Raw genomic sequence first — 15687 nt, forward strand, 5'->3', positions numbered from 1 at the left:
CTTGTTACACTCCTGGAAGGCAGGTATAAAACCCCCTTTTACCGATGATAAAACCAAAGCATTGAGAAGCTAAAAAAATTTCCCACAGACAGGTAACTATTAGGTAGCAGAATTTAAATCCAGTAAAATGTGAAAAACAAACAAGTAGTCAACCATTTATGGATGTTCGTAAGTAGTCATAATAATAATTATAATCACTAACATATACTGAGTGCTTGCTGGACCAGGCCTGTCTCTGAGTACTTTGCATGTGTGTACTAAGTCATTTTGAGACAGGCTGGGTCCTCGGACCTAGGACTCTTTGCTGGGGTGCTTGCACCTGGACAATGGGGTCCTCGAGCAACAGAATACAAAGAAACTATACGGGACTAAAAATAACTGCATGCATGTGCAGTTGGGGCGAAGTATGAACGATAAGATACAAAAAGGCCACAAACCAGCTGCCACTTCCAAGGTGCCGGGAGCAAAAGCAGGGTACTACACAGTGTGGGCAGACCACCTAAGCCCCCGCTCTGGCCCAACCCACAAGTCTCCCCCCACCCTCACCCCATTTAAGGAACCAGCTTGCCATCCCCCACCCCCGGGCAGCGAGCAGGGTCACCTGTTACTTGTTTTTGCTCCCTAGTGCTGCAGCACGAGCCCCAATAAAGCCTTCCTGAATTCCTCATATGGCCTCTTATCAATTTCCAGGAACCCAGGTTTGGTAACAATTTAACCCTCACAGCAACCCTATGAGGGAAGAGCCATTATTATTAGTCCCATTTTACAGATGAGAAAATGGAGACACAGAGATATTAAGTATTTGTATAGAAAAGAGTCTGGAAAGATACACATCCAACTGAGATTAGTGGTTGCCTCTGATGAGGGGGATTGGGGATTGGGCTGGAAATTGAAGATGAAACTTTAACTCGTTATTTATTTTAATGAATTCATTTATTTATGACTGCGTTGGGTCTTGTTGCTGCGCGCAGACTTTCTCTAGTTGCGGCGAGCAGGGGCTACTCTTCGTTGCAGTGTGTGAGCTTCTCATTGCGGTGGCATCTCTTGTTGTGGAGCACGGGCTCTAGGCGCGCGGGCTTCAGTAGTTGTGGTGCGTGGGCTCAGTAGTTCTGGCTTGCGAGCTCTAGAGCACAGGCTCAGTAGTCATGGCGCACGGGCTTAGTTGCTCCGTGGCATGTGGGATCTTCACAGACCAGGGCTCGAACCCGTGTCCCCTGCATTGGCAGGCAGATTCTTAACCACTGTGCCACCAGGGAAGCCCCGTTATTTATTTTTAAAAAAAAATTTATTTATTTTTTAAATGAAGTATAGTTGATTTACAATGTTATGTTAATTTCTGCTGTACAGCAAAGTGATTCAGTTATACATAAACATGCACCCTTTTTAATATTCTTTGCCATTATGGTTTATCACAGGATAAAAAAAAAAATATTTACTTCTTTTGGCTGCACCAGGTCTTAGCTGCGGCATGTGGGATCTTTAGTTGAAGTATGCAGACTTCTTAGTTGCAGCATGTGGACTCTTAGCTGTGACATGCATGCGGGATCTAGTTCCCCCACCAGGGATCAAACCCGGGCCCCCTGCATCGGGAGCACAGTCTTACCCACTGGACCACCAAGGAAGTCCCTATCACAGGGTATTGAATATAGTTCCCTGTGCTATACAGTAGGACCTTGTTGTTTATCCATTCTACTTATAATAGTTTGCATCTGCTAATCCCAAACCTCCTACTCCATCCCTCCTCCACCACCCACCCCCGTCCCACCTTGGCAACCAGAAATCTGTTCTCTATGTCTGTGTTTAACTCTTTACTTTTACTCTTCAGTTGTTGGAATTTTTATAACTATGTGATACATTCGTAATAAACACACACACACAGTTTTGAGTCAGGGTGTGCTTGCCTCTAAAGCCCAGATTCTTTTCTCCTCACTACAACGTCATCACATGTCTCTCCTTTCAACTTCCCATTCTGTCCTTCTCTTTCGCACTGTTCTCTGAACGCAGGGCTTCTTCCTGTCTCTTCCTTTGTAATTGCTGTTCCCTCTAGCTACTCTCACCTCCTGGAATGGGTACAGCCTATTTGGTCTCCAGCTCTATGTCAGACGTCACTGTCCCTGGCATTTTCACACACCTGTATTAGAGTGCTTCCCACTCCATCCTTAAATTCTCCCCTGAGCTCCCCTACCACGCTAACGGGCTGGGCTGAGTCCTCACCCGCCTCCACGTGCCTCTCCCAGCTCCTGGCCCACGTTCGCACTCGGCGCTCCATCGTGGTCCGTGTAATGGCTTGCTTTTAGGAGGGGACCTTCTCGTGGAGATAGCTCTGGACTGGATCTGGGAGCACCAGACCAGTACTCCTGCATCAGGCTTACCTTTCTGGGATTCAGTTCCCTTCCTTCCTTGTGGGAAGGAGGCGGGTCTTTTCTCCCACCAACCCCCTCACCACACCCTCCCTTTCAGAGATGGTGAGGGTCAGCTGTGAGAGTCTCCGTGTTAGTCACGTTACAACTTCCTGGTTCTCTTTTTATCCCTCCGCCCCCTTTCTGTGGAACCACCTGTACTCTGAGTGTCGAGTGCAAAAGTCGGCCCATCTCCGCACAAATCCAGGTCGTAAAGAGCACGAGTACTTTCAGGTTAGCTGCTGAATGTCACCCTAAAACATTCTATGGGTACGTGCATGTGTCTGTGTACATATATATTTTTCATTATCATTCTATTTTAAGTAAATTTTTCCTTATAATTTCTGCTTTGACCTATGAATTATTTAGAAGTGCTGTTAACATCACATATGCATTTTACATTTAAAAAATTATTGTTTGCTGTTGTCTCATAACTTAATAGCATTGCAATCAGAGAGCTTAATCAGTTTGATAGTCTTAGACCAGTTTTCTTAGAAAACTTAAATTGTCTAAGTTAAACTTAACACTTTATTATGGGGTTCAATCCCAGGGAAGCAGGCGTTAGGGGGAAAGGGCTGAGAGGCAGGGAAAGAGAGAAAGGTGATGTGATACGGAGCTGACCACAGCTGACTCAGCAACACGCCGCTGGTTGCTGGATCACAGGGACTGTCTCTGGGGAACTAGGGCTTCTCTGAATAATTTCATTTTGGGGAAGAAGGTAGAATAATTTATCTGCTGGCCTCTTCCTGTCTCCTGTTTCCCCTTATTCAATATTTATCCCAAAGACAATAATTTCCATGTTTTGTTAGTCTTTTCAGGGAGCCCTGGGGAAGCAGAGCCTTGTGGGTACAGTCTGCTGGCTCTGGGTGCTGGTGGGTACAATGAAGACCACCCAAGCCAAAGCCCAGCCCTGGCCCCAGGGGTGATGGAGACCAATGTCGTGTTAGGAGAAGAGGTGGTGGCAGTTACCAGGGCTTTGAAACCAGGGGAATGAAAGGGGCCAGTACTGGGGCCACCCAGGGCAGGAAGCCAGGTCAGCGACTATATCTTGGAGGTGAGTGGATGGGGAATGCAGGCAAGGCTGATCAGAAATTAATGGGAGCACAAAACTGGGTGTATCCATACTGCTTTTGAAATGCGTTGAGACTTACTTTATGGACTAGTATGTAGTTAATTTTTTTTATAAATGTGCTTGAGAAGGAGGCTTATTTTCTAAGTATTGTGTGCAAGTTTCTACACGTGTCTATTAATCAAGCATATTAAGAATGTTGTTCAGTTGTCTATACTAATATTTTACCTGTTTGACCTAACAATCATTGAGAGAAGTGTGCTAAAAGTTTGCTCTGTGATGGTGGATTTATCAATATCTCCTTGTAGTTCTATCAGTTTTTGAGACTATTTTAAAACTGTGTTTATATAAGTTAAAAAAACCTGTTTACTGAGAAAAAATTCAGATATACAGAAAAGTAGAAAAATAATAAATATCCAACACCTAGATTTTGTACTTCTTGACATTTTGCTATCTTAGCTTCAACAGTTTTTTTTTTTTTACATCTTTATTGGAGTATAATTGCTTTACAATGGTGTGTTAGTTTCTGCTTTATAACAAAGTGAATCAGTTATACATATACATATGTTCCCATATCTCTTCCCTCTTGCGTCTCCCTCCCTCCCACCCTCCCTACCCCACCCCTCCAGGCGGTCACAAAGCGCCGAGCCGATATCCCTGTGCCATGCGGCTGCTTCCCACTAGCTATCTACCTTACGTTTGTTAGCGTGTATATATGTCCATGCCTCTCTCTCGCCCCGTCACAGCTCACCCTTCCCCCTCCCCATATCCTCAAGTCCGTTCTCCAGTAGGTCTGTGTCTTTATTTCGGTCCTACCCCTAAGTTCTTCATGACAGTTTTTTCTTCTTAAATTCCATATATATGTGTTAGCATACGGTATTTGTCTTTTTCTTTCTGACTTACTTCACTCTGTATGACAGACTCTAGGTCTATCCACCTCATTACAAATAGCTCAATTTCGTTTCTTTTTATGGCTGAGTAATATTCCATTGTATATATGTGCCACATCTTCTTTATCCATTCATCCGATGATGGGCACTTAGGTTGTTTCCATCTCTGGGCTATTGTAAATAGAGCTGCAATGAACATTTTGGTACATGACTCTTTTTGAATTATGGTTTTCTCAGGGTATATGCCCAGTAATGGGATTGCTGCGTCTTATGGTAGTTCTATTTGTAGTTTTTTAAGGAACCTCCATACTGTTCTCCATAGTGGCTGTACCAATTCACATTCCCACCAGCAGTGCAAGAGTGTCCCCTTTTCTCCACACCCTCTCCAGCATTTATTGTTTCTAGATTTTTTGATGATGGCCATTCTGACCGGTGTGAGATGATATCTCATTGTAGTTTTGATTTGCATTTCTCTAATGATGAATGATGTTGAGCATTCTTTCATGTGTTTGTTGGCAGTCTGTATATCTTCTTTGGAGAAATGTCTATTTAGGTCTTCTGCCCATTTTTGGATTGGGTTGTTTGTTTTTTTGTTATTGAGCTGCATGAGCTGCTTGTAAATTTTGGAGATTAATCCTTTGTCAGTTGCTTCATTTGCAAATATTTTCCCCCATTCTGAGGGTTGTCTTTTGGTCTTGTTTATGGTTTCCTTTGCTGTGCAAAAGCTTTGAAGTCTCATTAGGTCCCATTGTTTATTTTTGTTTTTATTTCCATTTCTCTAGGAGGTGGGTCAAAAAGGATCTTGCTGTGATTTATGTCATAGAGTGTTCTTCCTATGTTTTCCTCTAAGAGTTTGATAGTTTCTGGCCTTACATTTAGGTCTTTAATCCATTTTGAGCTTATTTTTGTGTATAGTGTTAGGGAGTGATCTACTCTCATACTTTTACATGTACCTGTCCAGTTTTCCCAGCACCACTTATTGAAGAGGCTGTCCTTTCTCCACTGTACATTCCTGCCTCCTTTATCAAAGATAAGGTGACCATATGTGTGTGGGTTTATCTCATCTCTGGGCTTTCTATCCTGTTCCATTGATCTTTCTGTTTTTGTGCCAGTACCATACTGTCTTGATTACTGTAGCTTTGTAGCATAGTCTGAAGTCCAGAAGCCTATTCCTCCAGCTCCGTTATTTGTTCTCAAGATTGCTTTGGCTATTCGGGGTCTTTTGTGTTTCCATACAAATTGCAAAATTTTTTGTTCTAGTTCTGTGAAAAATGCCAGTGGTAGTTTGATAGGGATTGCAGTGAATCTGTAGATTGCTTTGGGTAGTAGAGTCATTTTCACAATGTTGACTCTTCCAATCCAAGAACATGGTATATCTCTCCATCTATTTGTATCACCTTTAATTTCTTTTATCAGTGTCTTATAATTTTCTGCATACAGGTCTTTTGTCTCCTTAGGTAGGTTTATTCCTAGGTATTTTATTCTTTTTGTTGCAATGGTAAATGGGAGTGTTTTCTTGATTTCACTTTCAGATTTTTCATCATTATTGTATAGGAATGCAAGAGATTTCTGTGCATTAATTTTGTATCCTGCTACTTTACCAAATTCATTGATTAGCTCTAGTAGTTTTCTGGTAGCATCTTTAGGATTCTCTCTATATAGTATCATGTCATCTGCAAACAGTGACAGCTTTACTTCTTCTTTTCCGATTTGGATTCCTTTTATTTCCTTTTCTTCTCTGATTGCTGTGGCTAAAACTTCCAAAACTATGTTGAATAAGAGTGGTGAGAGTGGGCAACCTTGTCTTATTCCTGATCTTAGTGGAAATGCTTTCAGTTTTTCACCATTGAGGATGATGTTGGCTGTGGGTTTGTCATATATGGCCTTTATTATGTTGAGGAAAGTTCTGTCTATGCCTACTTTCCGCAGGGTTTTTATCATAAATGGGTGTTGAATTTTGTCAAAAGCTTTCTCTGCATCTGTTGAGATGATCATATGGTTTTTCTCCTTCAATTTGTTAATATGGTGTATCACATTGATTGATTTGCGTATAATGAAGAATCCTTACGTTCCTGGAATAAACCCCACTTGATCATGGTGTATGATCCGTTTAATGTGCTGTTGGATTCTGTTTGCTAGTATTTTGTTGAGGATTTTTGCCACTATGTTCATAAGTGATATTGGCTTGTAGTTTTCTTTCTCTTTGACATCCTTGTCTGGTTTTGGTATCAGGGTGATGGTGGCCTCGTAGAATGAGTTTGGGAGTGTTCCTCCCTCTGCTATATTTTGGAAGAGGTTGAGAAGGATAGGTGTTAGCTCTTCTCTAAATGTTTGATAGAATTCGCCTGTGAAGCCATCTGGTCCTGGGCTTTTGTTTTATGGAAGATTTTTAATCACCATTTCAATTTCAGTGCTTGTGATTGGTCTGTTCATATTTTCTACTTCTTCCTGATTCAGTCTTGGCAGGTTGTGCATTTCTAAGAATTTGTCCATTTCTTCCAGGTTGTCCATTTTATTGGCATAGAGTTGCTTGTAGTAATCTCCCATGGTCTTTTGTATTTCTGCAGTGTCAGTTGTTACTTCTCGTTTTTCATTTCTAATTCTATTGATTTGAGTCTTCTCCCTTTTTTTCTTGATGAGTCTGGCTAATGGTTTATCAATTTTGTTTATCTTCTCAAAGAACCAGCTTTTAGTTTTATTGATCTTTGCTATCGTTTCCTTCATTTCTTTTTCATTTAATTCTGATCTGATTTTTATGATTTCTTTCCTTCTGCTAACTTTGGGGTTTTTTTGTTCTTCTTTCTCTAATTGCTTTAGGTGCAAGGTTAGGTTGTTTATTCGAGATGTTTCCTGTTTCTTAAGGTAGGATTGTATTGCTATAAACTTCCCTCTTAGAACTGCTTTTCCTGCATCCCATAGATTTTGGGTTGTCGTGTCTCCATTGTCATTTGTTTCTAGGTATTTTTTTATTTCCTCTTTGATTTCTTCAGTGATCACTTCGTTATTAAGTAGTGTATTGTTTAGCCTCCATGTGTTTGTATTTTTTACAGATCTTTTCCTGTAATTGATATCTAGTCTCATAGCGTTGTGGTCAGAAAAGATACTTGAAACAATTTCGATTTTCTCAAATTTACCAAGGCTTGATTTGTGACCCAAGATATGATCTATACTGGAGAATGTTGCATGAGCACTTGAGAAAAATGTGTATTCTGTTGTTTTTGGATGGAATGTCCTGTAAGTATCAATTAAGTCCCTCTTGTTTAATGTATCATTTGAAGCTTGTGTTTCCTTATTTATTTTCATTTTGGATGATCTGTCCATTGGTGAAAGTGGGGTGTTAAAGTCCCCTACTATGAATGTGTTACTGTTGATTTCCCCTCTTATGGCTGTTAGTATTTGCCTTATGTATTGAGGTGCTCCTATGTTGGGTGCATAAATATTTACAATTGTTATATCTTCTTCTTGGATTGATCCCTTGATCATTATGTAGTGTCCTTCTTTGTCTCTTCTAATAGTCTTTATTTTAAAATCTATTTTGTCTGATATGAGAATTGCTACTCCAGCTTTCTTTTGGTTTCCATTTGCATGAAATATCTTTTTCCATCCCCTTACTTTCAGTCTGTATGTGTCTCTAGGTCTGAAGTGGGTCTCTTGTAGACAGCAAATATATGGGTTTTGTTTTTGTATCCATTCAGCTAATCTGTGTCTTTTGGTGGGAGCATTTAGTTTATTTACATTTAAGGTAATTATCGATATGTATGTTCCTATTCCCATTTTCTTAATTGTTTTGGGTTCGTTATTGTAGGTCTTTTCCTTCTCTTGTGTTTCTTGTCTACAGAAGTTCCTTTAGCCGTTGTTGTAAAGCTGGTTTGGTGGTGCTGAACTCTCTCAGCTTTTGCTTGTCTGTAAAGGTTTTAATTTCTCCATCAAAGCTGAATGAGATCCTTGCTGGGTAGAGTAATCTTGGTTGCAGGTTTTTCTCCTTCATCACTTTAAATATGTCCTGCCAGTCCCTTCTGGCTTGCAGAGTTTCTGCTGAAAGATCAGCTGTTAACCTTATGGGGATTCCCTTGTGTGTTATTTGTTGTTTTTTCCTTGCTGCTTTTAATATGTTTTCTTTGTATTTAATTTTTGACAGTTTGATTAATATGTGTCTTGGCGTATTTCTCCTTGGATTTATCCTGTATGGGACTCTCTGTGCTTCCTGGACTTGATTAACTATTTCCTTTCCCATATTAGGGAAGTTTTCAACTATAATCTCTTCAAATATTTTCTCAGTCCCTTTCTTTTTCTCTGCTTCTTCTGGAACCTCTATAATTCGAATGTTGGTGCATTTAATGTTGTCCCAGAGGTCTCTGAGACTGTCTTCAGTTCTTTTCATTCTTTTTTCTTTATTCTGCTCTGCAGTAGTTATCTCCACTATTTTTTCTTCCAGGTCACTTATCCGTTCTTCTGCCTCAGTTATTCTGCTATTGATCCCATCTAGAGTATTTTTCATTTCATTTATTGTGTTGTTCATCGTTGTTTGTTTCATCTTAGTTCTTCTAGGTCCTTGTTAAATGTTTCTTGCATTTTGTCTATTCTATTTCCAAGATTTTGGATCATATTTACTATCATTATTCTGAATTCTTTTTCAGGTAGACTGCCTATTTCCTCTTCATTTGTTAGGTCTGGTGGGTTTTTACCTTGCTCCTTCATTTGCTGTGTGTTTTTCTGTCTTCTCATTTTGCTTATCTTACTGTGTTTGGGGTCTCCTTTTTGCAGGCAGCAGGTTCGTAGTTCCTGTTGTTTTTGGTGTCTGTCCCCAGTGGCTAAGGTTGGTTCAGTGGGCTGTGTAGGCTTCCTGGTGGAGGGGACTAGTGCCTGTGTTCTGGTGGATGAGGCTGGATCTTGTCTTTTTGGTGGGCAGGTCCACGTCTGGAGGTGTGTTTTGGGGTGTCTGTGGCCTTATTATGATTTTAGGCAGCCTCTCTGCTAATGGGTGGGTTTGTGTTCCTGTCTTGCTAGTTGTTTGGCATAGGATGTCCAGCACTATAGCTTGCTCGTCATTGAGTGAAGCTGGGTGCTGGTGTTAAGATGGAGATCTCTGGGAGATTTTCGCCGTTTGATATTATGTGGAGCTGGGAGGTCTCTTGTGGACCACTGTCCTGAAGTTGGCTCTCCCACCTCAGAGGCACAGCACTGACTCCTGGCTGCAACACCAAGAGCCTTTCATCCACACAGCTCAGAATAAAAGGGAGGAAAAAGTAGAAAGAAAGAATTAGTAGAAGTAGAAAGAAAGAAAGAAAGAAAGGAGGGATGGAGGGAGGAAGGAAGGAGGGAAGGAAGGAAAAAAGAAAGAAGATAAAGTAAGATAAAATATAATAAAGTTATTAAAATAAAAAATAATTATTAAGAGAAAAAAAAAACCAGACGGTAGAACCCTAGGACAAATGGTGGAAGCAAAGCTATACAGACAAAATCTCACACAGAAGCATACACATACACACTCACAAAAAGAGGAAAAGGGGTAAAAATCATAAATCTTGCTCTCAACGTCCACCGTCTTAATTTGGGATGATTCGTTGTCTGTTCAGGTATTCCACAGATGCAGGTACATCAAGTTGATTGTGGAGCTTTAATCAGCTGCTTCTGAGGCTGCTGGGAGGGATTTCCCTTTCTCTTCTTTGTTCTCACGGCTCCCGGGGCTCAGCTTTGGATTTGGCCCCGCCTCTGCGTGTTGGTCGCCGAAGGGCGTCTGTTCTTTGCTCAGACAGGACGGGGTTAAAGGAGCCGCTGATTCGGCGGCTCCGGCGCACTCAGGCCGGGGGTGAGGGAGGGGCACGGAGTGCGGGGCGGGCCTGCGGGCGGCAGAGGTCGGCGAGACGTTGCACCAGCCTGAGGCGCGCCGTGCGTTCTCCCGGGTAAGTTGTATCTGGATCCCGGGACCCTGGCAGTGGCGGGCTGCACAGGCTCCCCGGAAGGGGGGTGTGGATAGTGACCTGTGCTTGCACACAGGCTTCTTGGTGGCGGCAGCAGCAGCCTTAGCGTCTCAGGCCCGTCTCTGGGGTCCGCGCTTTTAGCTGCGGCTCGCGCCCGTTTCTGGAGCTCTTTTAAGCAGCGCCCCTCTCCTCGCGCACCAGGAAACAAAGAGGGAAGAAAAAGTCTCTTGCCTCTTCGGCAGGTCCAGACTTTTCCCCGGAAGCCCTCCCGGCTAGCAGTGGCGCACTAATCCCCTGCAGGTCGTGTTCACGCCGCCAACCCTAGTCCTCTCCGGGAGGAGCTCGATGGAAGCCCGAGCCTCAGCTCTCAGCCCTGCCCGCCCCAGCGGGGGACCAGACAAGCCTCGCGGGCTGGTGAGTGCCGGTCGGCCCTGATCCTCTGTGTGGGAATCTCTCCGCTTTGCCCTCCGCACCCCTGTTGCTGTGCTCCGCGGCTCCGAAGCTTTCCCCCTCCGCCACCCGTAGTCTCCGCCCGCCAAGGGGCTTCCTAGTGTGTGGAAACTTCTGCTCCTTCACGGCTCCCTCCCACTGGTGCAGGTCCCGTCCCTATCCTTTTGTCTCTGTTTATTCTTTTGCCCTACCCAGCCAGGTACGTGGGGAGTTTCTTGCCTTTTGGGAGGTCTGAGGTCTTCTGCCAGCGTTCAGTAGGTGTTCTGTAGTTGTTCCACGTGTAGATGTATTTCTGGTGTATCTGTGGGGAGGAAGGTGATCTCCGCGTCTTACTCTTCTGCCATCTTCCCGCTCAACTGTATTTTCTTTTCTGAACTATAACTTGTGTTATTTTACTCCAAATACTTCTGCATGCATCTCTAAAAATTAAGGATATTTTTTCTTAAGTATAGTATTTATTTTTATTTATTTATTTATTTATTTTTTTTTGCGGTACGCGGGCCTCTCACTGTTGTGGCCTCTCCCGTTGCGGAGCACAGGCTCCGGACGCGCAGGTTCAGCGGCCATGGCTCACGGGCCCAGCCGCTCCGCGGCATGTGGGACCTTCCCGGACCGGGGCACGAACCCGTGTCCCCTGCATCGGCAGGCGGACTCTCAACCACTGCGCCACCAGGGAAGCCCCAAGTATAGTATTATAATGAAATTCACAATTCCTTGTTGTCATCCAATACCCAAATCGTATTCATATTTCCCCAGTTAGCCCTTAGCTCACATGTCTTTTCCTGCTAATTGGTTCAAGTCAGGATCCAGTCAAGGTCCACACCCTGTATTTGGTTGTTACCCTCTTAAGTCGATAGAATGTCCCACCTTCTGGTTTTGTCTGTTAGCTTCCAAATGGTGTCATTTAACTTATTCCTCTAATTCTTATATTTCCTATAAACTGGAAATTAGATGTAAACTTTTGGGTTAAGCGTGTTTGATAAGTTGCCTTTAAGTGATGCAACATGAGGTGTACTTCATCTTCACGTCGGTAGGCACATAATATCTGGTTATTCCACTGTTAGTGCGTAGGTGATGACAGCCTGATCCCTTGATTTTAAAGTTAAGTTTTCCTCTTGAGATTAGCAAGGAATCCACGAGGGTGATACTTGGGCATTATGCAAATATCCTGTTCTCCATCAACCTTTCACTTAATGGTTTTAGCATCCATTGATCCTTGCTTGAGTGAATTATTTCGTTAGAAGATGCAAAAAATGATTTTCTATCATTCATCTATATCAATTAGCTATATTTTTCTGTAAAGAAGAGCTTTCCCTCACCACCTTGAGCCATCTTGTTACCTGGAAGTAGATTTCTACGGCAAAGCAGAGTAATGCTTAATTTTTTCTCTTTAAATATCATTTCAGAATAAAGACTTGATGTGATAGGTAACTCCTGTGGTGACAAAGGGATTGCATTGTTGGTTTTTTTCATTTCTTTTTTCTTTTTGTTTACAAGTTTTAACTTACTATACCTTCCTGGTGAAAATTGAAGCTTTTATGACTATGTAGTGACTCTCTTTATCCTAAAAATAGTTTTTTCTTTTTGTCCTAAATCCCTATTTTTAAAAAATACTATATAGCTTCCCCAGCTTAAATTTGGTTATGAGCTTATTTTCTATGTCTTTTTTCATCTTTTTGGTTTTAATGGTCCGTAACCTAACATTCTGGGTGTGTCTTTTATAAATAACATGTAGCTTGATTTTATATTTTTATCCATTTTGCCTATCTTTATGTATTAGTTGGTGACTTTAACATTTATTGTAATTATTGATATTTTTGTTTTTAGCATCCTATTTTGTATATTTTATTTGTTCCATTTTCTATGCTTCCCTTCCTTTTAGCTCTCCTCCTCTTTCTTTTGAGATTGTTTGATATTTTGATTATTTTTCCTTAATCTATTTCTTGTTTTGATTGTTTTGAAGTTAAAAACTATTTCCATTCTTTTGGTGGTTACTCTTTTGACTGCTTAGAATATGTATGGTCAAGCCACTCAAGATGGCTGTTCTCTTGTTCTCTGTACATCCCTTGCCTGACCAGTGCCTGCTTCATTTATACCCTGCTCACATGACTGACCTTCCTACATACTTGCCCCAGACCCCAGCTAGTAATTGTTCTTATCCAAAGGGGTGGTGAGGGTTGTGCCCCTCGGGTGGTTTCCCTGGTAACTAATGCACCAATCTGACCTCAATTCCCCCTATAACTGGCGATTTCCCCTCCCCCCGGGGGCAAGGCCTGCTGCCATGTCCTGCCTGCCATGTACTGCACACAGTGGGGTGTTGCTCCAGAACTTTGCTTCAGACGTGTTAGCTCCCCCATCCATTAAACCGTTAATGTCTCTGTCACTGACTCTGGGCTCTTTCTTTGGTCTTAAAACTGGGCAAGTACAGGCCTTGTAGGCCTGCAGGATGCAGCCCAACAGAATATAATACATATACTTTATGTGTCATAACTTTAATCAATATTTAAAACCCCCTCTTGAGAAAAGTTAAGAACTTTAGAGTATTTTAACTCCAACTAGTCTCTCCTGACTTACACACTATTGTTATTCTGTATTTTGATTAGACTTAAAAAAATTAACCCACAAAATAGATGTTATTGTTATTTTATGTTGACAAAATTTGTTTAGATTTATCTACATTTTTACCAGTTGCATTCTTTACTATTCCTTCTTGCATCTCAGTTTTTCTTTTTAGCCTCATTTTCCCTCTCCCTAAAGTATATACTTTAAATGTTCCTTTAGAGAAGGAACATTGTTGGTAATAAACTCTCAGTTTTGTTTTCCTAAAAATACCTTTCTTTTTCTTGAAAGATAGTTTTGTAGTATTCACAGTTCTTGGTTGACTGTTACCTCTGGGCACACTGAAGATACAAATCCACTGTCTTCTATCTTTTTTATGCTGTGGGGAAGTCTGCTGTTAGTCTGACTGTGGTACAATTGTGGTATTGTAAGGGGTCTGGGTTTTTTCTCTAGCTGCTTTCAGGTGTTTCTTTTCATCTTTGGTGTTATGAAGGCTCACTCTAATATGCCTAGGTGAAGATTTACTTTAATGTTTCCACCTTGGTTGTATGGGTATACACTGTGGTGGCATATGCTGTATCTGTGGATTCTTGCCTTTAAATAGTTCTGGGTATTCTCAGCTGTTAAGTTTTGGGATATTGTTTCCCTTTCATTCTTTCTGTTCTCTCTCGCTGGGGCTCTTAACTGGATATATTAGACCTTATCATTCTAGCCTCCATTATTCATAGCCTTGTTTTCATATTTTAAAGTCTTCCTATCTCTTTCTGCTAAAAACTGAAACTGAAAAATGAAATAAGCCAGGCACAAAAAGATAAATACTATATGATTCCACTTATATGAGTAGTCAGATTTGTAGAGACGGAAAGTAGAATGGCGACAGCCAGAGGCTGGGGTAGGGGAGAAATAGGGTTATTATTTAATAGGTACAGAGCGTCAGTTTGGCAAGGTGAAAACTATTCTGGAGATGAATGGTGGTGATGGATGTACAACAATGTGAATGTGTGGTAGTTTATAGCATGAACTCTGGAGCCAGAGTGCTCATGGTCAACTTACCAGTATGTAACCTCAGGCAAGGTCCTAAATCTCATTTTGCCTAGTTTTCTTATCCTTAAAATGGGGATAAGAACAGTACCTATCTCATAGGTTTGTGTGAGTATTAAGTGAATCCATACATGATGAGGCACTTAGAATCGTGTACAGTACATAGAAATACTCTATTAGTTCTTATTGTAGATAATTCTAACACCTACAGTCCTTGAGGTTCTGTTTTCTGTTTTTGAAAACAGAAAACCATGGTGGTTTTCATTTTTTAAAATGTTGGCCAATCTTTGTGAGCTCATGTTTGGAGGGTCTCTGTCTGGGAACCCCAAGGCTCTAAATGTGGGATGTTTTCATCCTTCATTAGATCTACCACCTGGGATCACATTTACCCCATTCAGTTGTCTCTGTTCCATGTGGGAATCCCAGGTTCAGCTTTCCTACCTGCAGTGAGTCTGGGTTTAGTTCTGATCTCAGCCTTAATGTAGGTCTCTGTCCTAGGGCAACCAAAGATATCGGTTAGCCATTGCTCCCAGATATCCACCTTAGTTTCAGCTCACAATTCTGATGGTTTTGTTTTATTTTGATTTTTTTGGCCTTTGAGGATTTCTATTATTGATCTGGGCTCTCAGAAGAGCATCGGTTTCCATTCAGTAGAGTAGAAAGTTCTTTCTTGGCTTAGCAATGCCTTCTGAGACCTCAGCCTGGAAGCTGGCTTGTTCAGTGGGCTGTGTCTCTCCCACCTTGGGATGCTGGGAGCATCAGAGGCAGCTGAGCTGGGGTGCTGACTTCCTGGGTGCCTGTGGGCTGTGGGGTCTCTTACAGGAATGGAGGTCCTTTGCTGTACCAAGATATGCTGAGGGTGTGGGCAGAGATGTGTGTCCAAGGGGGCTCTTGCTCTGTGCCTGACTTCTGGGGGATCCCCAGGTGGACAGGGTGGGGTGGGGGGAAGCAGTTTCCAGCACTGCAGGGGGGCAGCAGCATCATGGATCAGCCTAGAATAAAAGAGACCAACAAAGAAATCAGATGATTTGAAAATGGACAAAATGGTGGCATGCAAAATTAATCTCCTTTACTGAAACTTTTTGCTCATCTCTCTACCCTCTAGAGGCCTTTCCACCCACCTTCTTGTCAGAATCAGTTCTCTGGAAAATGTCTGATAGTCTCATTCTGCCGGAGAACAGAGAATGGTAAAGCTGGGTGTGTCCCATACTCTTTGTATTTAATGGGAATCTCTGATCTAAGGAATTTCATAATGGTGGCATCCCAGGTTGTCACTTGCTGGGAAAGAAGATTGTTGGGGATGTAAGGGGGTATCTCAGAGGCATTAAGCCACTAAGGATGGTTTAGTACCCTCAGAG

The 15687-nt window shown here is 42.0% G+C and overlaps 1 protein-coding gene across 2 annotated transcripts in view; it reads right to left on the bottom strand.

Moving 5' to 3' along the window:
* Positions 1-14942: 14942 nt before the first annotated feature.
* TMPRSS4 (transmembrane serine protease 4) overlaps positions 14943-15687 on the bottom strand; it is a 37355-nt gene continuing 36610 nt past the window's right edge. For both annotated transcript variants that reach the window (XM_065881650.1, XM_065881649.1), the window contains one exon: positions 14943-15321. In XM_065881650.1, coding sequence (XP_065737722.1) covers positions 15310-15321 — 12 coding nt within the window. In that variant the 3' untranslated portion in view covers positions 14943-15309. The remainder of the gene's footprint in view (positions 15322-15687) is intronic.

The sequence above is a fragment of the Phocoena phocoena genome, chromosome 8 (genome assembly GCF_963924675.1).
Source record: "Phocoena phocoena chromosome 8, mPhoPho1.1, whole genome shotgun sequence".
Classification (NCBI taxonomy): Eukaryota; Metazoa; Chordata; class Mammalia; order Artiodactyla; family Phocoenidae; genus Phocoena; species Phocoena phocoena.